Consider the following 6,189-nt stretch of genomic DNA (forward strand, 5'->3'; position numbering starts at 1 on the left):
CATGTTCCAAATAAAACTGGAACAATGAAGCATAGCTATTTGGCAATGGAAAAGGAGGCTGACATTTTAAGGAGTATAGCTGCTGCTAATATTTAGGTAAATGCTCTAGGCCATTTTCCTCTATTTGAAAGCTGGTGCAAAACCAATTTAAGTAATGCAGTCAGTATATTGGGTATTCTATTTGTTTAATTTTTGACGCTGCCTTAACAGAAGTAAGGTGGCTGACCCTTAATGACAGAAATTTGTTTTCTGCTCGTACAATTATGTTGGGTCTTTATTGTCAATCTAATCAGTAGCAGGGGGTTAGATCTTCATGTGGGACTTATTCAGAGGATTTAATCTGAAGGAAGTAATTTCAGAGAGCTGATGAGCACTTAAGTGCTGCTCACAGGCTATCAGAGTTAAAAAAAATCGTAGTTTTAATCTGAGCCTTTTTTGAAAACAATCCCCTTCGAAACAGATTTCACCATCTACTTTTGTTACTTTTGGCCCTTTTACTTTATCTTTTGGCTGATTTGGTTTTTTGGCTGATTTGATCCCCTTTCTCCTCCGGCTCCTTGGTTGCCTCCCAATACCCAAAGCACAAGCTATCCTTGCTGTGACAAAGGGTGGGATGCACCTTCTCCGCAGCACTCGGATATTTTCCTCATGGCTCTCCGTCTGAAGTCCACCTTCCCTCTTTCTTTCTTGAGAGCCGTGTACTCGTAGGCTTTCAGCTTGCTGTAATAGTCCGAGAATTTATTGTAGAGGATGGAGATGGGCATGCCATTCAGGATTATTCCAAAAGCAATGCAGAGGAAAGCAAACAGGCGTCCAAGGTGAGTTTCTGGACACATATCTCCATAACCCACTGTAGAGATGCTGACCTACAGGCAAACCAACACGCAGCTTGTTAGCTGGGAAGAAATACATGGACAGATATGTTCACTGGTCAAGGACAATGTTAAAGTTATCTCTTTTGTACTTTGCATTAAATACTCTATGCTTTTTTTTTTTTTTTTTTTTTTTTTTAAATAATTGTCATCTTATGCAAAGAATCCCTGATTTAAACAACAACAACAACCAAATCCCTCTCATGAAGTAAAGAAAGATAACAGTTTGTTTGACACCATTCAGGAGGATTTTTCAATTTTTTGCCCTGCAGAGGGAATTCCCAGGCAATGTCCACACCAGCCTGTCCAGAAGTTGAGTGGGCTTGGCTGTAGGGAGAGGATAGATGTGACTCCCTGACCATGCAAACCCACTGATAGCTGCAACTCTGCTCCCTCATCATGTCACTTAGAACAGATGTCCTGCTTCTAAATCCACTGTGCTGATAAAACCCTGTATTTGGGACTCACTCTGTGGGGTTTTATTTTGAGTTCTACCTTTGTTTGCCATATATATTTTAGGAACTAGTGAAAAATACATGAAAACCTTCAATTGATTATGATTTTCCTGTTTGCATTATAGGAAGATATGAACCAGGATTTCAAAGTTTCTAGATAAAATCCCCAGGAACTGTAGCCTGGAAGTTTTTGATTGCAGTGTATGGTTGCAACATGTATAGTTATAGCATTAAATAAGTACACATGTGGATAATTTTTGCTGAATTTCCTCTTGAAGAAGAATGTGGGGTTCATTTAAAATGTTTCAGCTTTGGTTGCTGGATTTATTTGGGGGTTTTTTTGAGAGTGATAGTGTTTAGTATATTTGTTGTACATGAATCTGAACACTTTGCCAGCTCATTGTGTGCATACCTTCACATTTTTCTTCTCAGACAATATAATTTTCTCTTTCTAGCCTATGGATATGTGAGGGAACTGTGTTATGGGTCCAGTGCCACAACAAGTACTGAAATATTTCCATTGTAAAATTCAGACCAAAAATTAATGGGTATTTGATTATGGAGATGCTACATTTGAAAGATGTACACTCAAATAGTCAGCATAAAATAACTTCTAATCTAAATAGTTTCACTGCACACGTCTTGATGTTTTATAATTTTTACACTTAGTGAATATATCTTACTTTTTTTTCTGGCAGGTAAAATTCACATATTTCTGTCATGTCTCACTTTCTAGCCTGTGCAAAAGATCTTCTTCCGACAGTGAATTGTATTTAATTTTTTTCACAGTGTCTCAACACACTTTGGTTATCTGTTAAACAGTAACCTAAAACTCTGACAAAAATAAGCCACAGACAGTAGGACTTTCACTGTAATGCCCCTGTGGCTTTAGCACAGAAATAAGTCTTCAGAAAGTCACTGTGTAGAGTTTGCCACCCTCTAAAATGGTAAATAGAACGATATTTTAAATGAAGAAAGCATTAGGGTACAGGAGACAGCACTGGGTGGGCACATTTTTAGGATGCACCTGGTGCTTCCTGTGGAACAAAAAGGATTAGTGATTTGGTTTAATGGAAATTAAGTCACTGGATTTGAATGATAATACAGGATAAATATCGCCAAAAATAAATACTGAGATGAAGGCAAGATGCTTATCTCTACCAGCCAGGACAAAAATGTTATCCTGTGATAAGGTTCTGTACTTCTGGCATAGTCTTATACATTGCCTCTAACGGTTTAGGAGGATGCTTCTCCTCCTGCATGTGTGAGATGGTGAATGCTGTTGGATTTTTACAAAATATGAATGATCTAGATATTTTAATTTACAGTCCTAAAGAATGAATAGGCTCTAAAAAGCTTTTTATGCTTTGGGATTGCAATGTGCATGATACAGCTCCTGTTTTGAAGACATTTACTCAGCTAAACAGCCCTTTTTCATGTTCATATAAATTTATAATAAGTTAAATGCTTATATAAGTTTATATAAGTTACATTTAAGTTTATTAGGAATACCTAAATGATCATGGTGTCACCAGTTTGCAAAAATGAACCCTAAAGATTATGCGTATCACCTGCATGTTCAGAAAACAAAATATTTTAGCAACGTATGAATCACCGATGCTTTCATAGCCTTTGCATATCACTTACAGATGATCTGTGAAGATCACATTACAGGACCCTTCCCTTCATTCACTGATTTTTCCATCCTTCCACGGCCCAGCTCAAGGGATATTCAGCGTGGTTGCACATAAGCATGAGCATGTATAAATGCGTGCATCCATGCTTGTCTGTAAGCCTTTTCTCTGCCGTAAGCTGAATCACTGCAAACGTGTGGTAAACCACCACACCTCATTGTCCATGGCTGAACCAGAAGGGCAGACCTTGGGCTCCAGGACGGCTGACAGGGACAAGTGACCTTGAGTGGGTTGGAATTACTGTCTGGTGGGCCCCATATGCATCTTGCTGATCAACAAACATGAGATGTTCTAATTCCTATCCAGTCTATTTGCATGGGCTTTTTTTCTCCAGGGAAGTGAGTAAGGACAGAGCCAGACCCACAGCCATGCCCAGGGGTCAGAAATGTTCCTGGGGCCCCACATAAAAATGAACTATGCAGGCTGGCATCAGCTGCTGCAAACCAAAATGTGACAATAGTCTAGGACGAGCCTTAGAGTTATGGATGGCCAGGATGTGGGTCCTATGCCTTCCCTCGGCATTGACAATGTCTAGCTACCCCCTGGTTTCATCTAGGATGCTATAAATACACCTTTCTTCTGCAGCACAGCAGAACACAATCACTTGTGCAAAACAACTGTTGGTCCTAATGTATTTTAGCATTTATCTGGGATGGCTTTCACTTTTAAAGTCTGAGTGATCTGACTGTGGTTGATAATCTATGTTTTATCATCTTGCAGTTTTATGATGGGTCACAGAATATCTGCACATAGAAAAAGAACAAAACCCGTGTAACTAGATAGCCTAATGCATGCATTTCCCCGTCCCCCCCCCCCCCCCCCCCCCCCGCCATTGTTTTGGCAACACTGACAATGGCACTAAATTGGGAAATACTTTTTTTTTTTCCCTGTGTCTTCGTCCACTTCCTCTTTAAAAGTAAAAATACTGTCTGCATTTGGAGATATGGGAATCTCGAGGCTGCCTGCCTGATTAAGCCTTGATTTAAGCTTACAGAGAAGTGAATGAGTGCATTTGTGTGTGCGTGTGTGTGCACGCATATATCCTGTAAGCTCAGAATTCAGAGCAGATGTTCGCTGATTTGAGCTTGTTGTTTTCAGGACTGTCTGCAACTCCAGCAAGGAAGAGGAGGGTAAGGTGGGGAAGGTCTCTGGCTACTAAGCAAGGTAAGATGTGTTTACTTACGGCAGCCCACCACCAAGCATGCGGAATGCTGGTGAAGTTGGTACTGGAAACATCGTGCTCCACCGTGTAGACCATGGCAGAGAAGGCAAAGATGCCCATAGCGATGAAGAGCAAAAGGCAGCCCACCTGCTGGTAGCACTGGCGCAAGGTGAATCCAAAGGCACGCAGCCCTGTGGAGTGGCGGGCCAGCTTGAGTATGCGGAAGATGCGCATGAGGCGCATGATGCGAAGCACTTGTCCTACCTTGCTCACCCGCCCCACCTTCTCGATGTCGTGCTCGTGTTGGGAGCCCCGACCCCGGGGCTGGTCATCGTCAGTAAAGCACTCAAGCAGCAGCTGCAGATAGAGGGGCAGGATGGCAATGAGGTCTACTGCGTTGAGGGCACTGCTGGCGAAGCGGCGCAGGTCTGGGGTAGAGACCAAGCGCAGCAGATACTCCAACGTGAAGAATGCGATGCACAAGGTCTCAACATGCTCCAGGACAGGCCGGCTATCCCCACTCTTCCAGTCCACCTGCTGCATCTCCTCCACCGTGTTGAGTGCCAGGGCCACCACGGAGATGAGCACGAAGAAGCTGGAGGCCACAGCCATCACTTTGGCGGTGACAGAGGAGAAGGGCTTCTCCATGAGGTTCCAGAGGCGCCAGCGCTGGGGACCGTAGTAGCGCATGTGGTGGAAGAGCTGCTCGTTCTCCTCAGCCTCTGCCTGGGAGCGCAGCTCCCGCTGGACCTTCAGCTGCTCGCTCAGCTCGTCGCGGCGCTCCTCGAAGCAGATGCGGCAGCAGCGGGGTGTGTACTTGAGGCGAACGCCCCAGTAGCTCAGCTCCTCCAGGAAGCTGCGGGGGCACAGCTCGTCCCTCACCCGCAGCACCCCCGAGGAGTAGAAATTGTACACCAGCTGGAAGACAGCTGGGTCCCGGTCAAAGAAATACTCATCCACCTGGGCAGCGTAGTCATCGCACAGGCCCAGCTGGCGACGACGGTCAGTGGAGGTAGCCAGGCGGCCCAGGCGGGTCTTGGGATAGATGGCCACTGCTTGGTAGGTGAGGCGGTAACTTTGGCCACCAACGTTGATGTTCAGCACGGATGGAGCAGATGCTGTGGACGGGGCTCTGGAGGAAGCAGCAGGGGAGCAAGGAATAAATGACGAGGCCTTGCTTTCTCCCTGAAATGCATCTTCATGTGGCCATTTTTCTTGTTCTTTCTCTTCTTCTTCCTCATCTTCGTCGTCCACATAATAGTTGTAATTCGTCCCAAGTCCTGGTTGCAGTAGAGGGTGGGCATTCAAGGGAGTGGTGGCAGAGGAACCATTCTGCTTGTCTATATGAGCGACTTCCTTTTCCTTCCCCTTGCTGGGCTGTGGGAGGACGTTTGGTGCTTCCATCTCTTTATGTTTTAGCAAAGGAAACTCCTGCTGCCTGTTAAACTGCAACATAATATTATTCCTTACTCTTCTCCCCTCCTTGCATTCACCCAATCAAGCAGTTAACACCAGTCCTTTTCAGCACTGCAGAAGTTGACAACCTGGTTCGCTTCTCTCTTTATCTCAGAAGTATCATGCACAGCAGTGGTTCTGCATATTTCTCCCTGCCAGCCACCACTCCAGTTGTTGTGAAAGCTCTGTGTGGGATATAGACACATGAAGACTGCTGTTGACTGTTTTAATCTTGCTGACAGCAAAGATCTGAGTGCTTAGAGGAGGGGATTTAAGGACTATTATCCTGTTCAAGCCTCGTTTCCCTTAGGCTGTGACGTGAATGATTATGGATCCATAAATCTATGAAAAATAAGTAGGGGGGGAAATCCCCTAAAGTTTTATTGCTAATAAAACCCACACATTTTCCTATTTCAAGTATATATGGATTAAAAATAATCTCAAATAAAAATGTATGAAGGGCAGAGAGAAAGAGAGCATTACAGATTTCTTTCATCCTCATGAGCATAGCATGGCTTGGTTTTCTTTAATGAAAATAATGAATAATTGAT

The 6,189-nt window shown here is 43.9% G+C and overlaps 1 protein-coding gene across 1 annotated transcript; it reads right to left on the minus strand.

Moving 5' to 3' along the window:
* Positions 1–587: 587 nt before the first annotated feature.
* KCNV2 (potassium voltage-gated channel modifier subfamily V member 2) lies at positions 588–5,638 on the minus strand. The gene is made up of 2 exons (XM_040089790.1): positions 4,205–5,638; positions 588–866 (listed from the first exon to the last, which is right to left on the minus strand). The coding sequence occupies exons 1-2, from the start codon at positions 5,636–5,638 to the stop codon at positions 588–590; spliced, it is 1,713 nt and encodes a 570-aa protein (XP_039945724.1).
* Between the last annotated feature and the right edge of the window lie 551 nt (positions 5,639–6,189).

Source organism: Hirundo rustica, chromosome Z (genome assembly GCF_015227805.2).
Source record: "Hirundo rustica isolate bHirRus1 chromosome Z, bHirRus1.pri.v3, whole genome shotgun sequence".
NCBI classification, from domain to species: Eukaryota; Metazoa; Chordata; class Aves; order Passeriformes; family Hirundinidae; genus Hirundo; species Hirundo rustica.

What these genes read in the sequence shown, in the direction of transcription:
- KCNV2 (XM_040089790.1), bottom strand. Translation starts at nt 5,638, where the DNA reads ATGTTGCAGTTTAACAGGCAGCAGGAGTTTCCTTTGCTAAAACATAAA. An exon ending in ATGCTTGGTGGTGGGCTGCC is followed by an intron (nt 867 to 4,204) that starts GTAAGTAAACAC and finishes GTTTGCCTGTAG; the next exon opens with GTCAGCATCTCTACAGTGGG.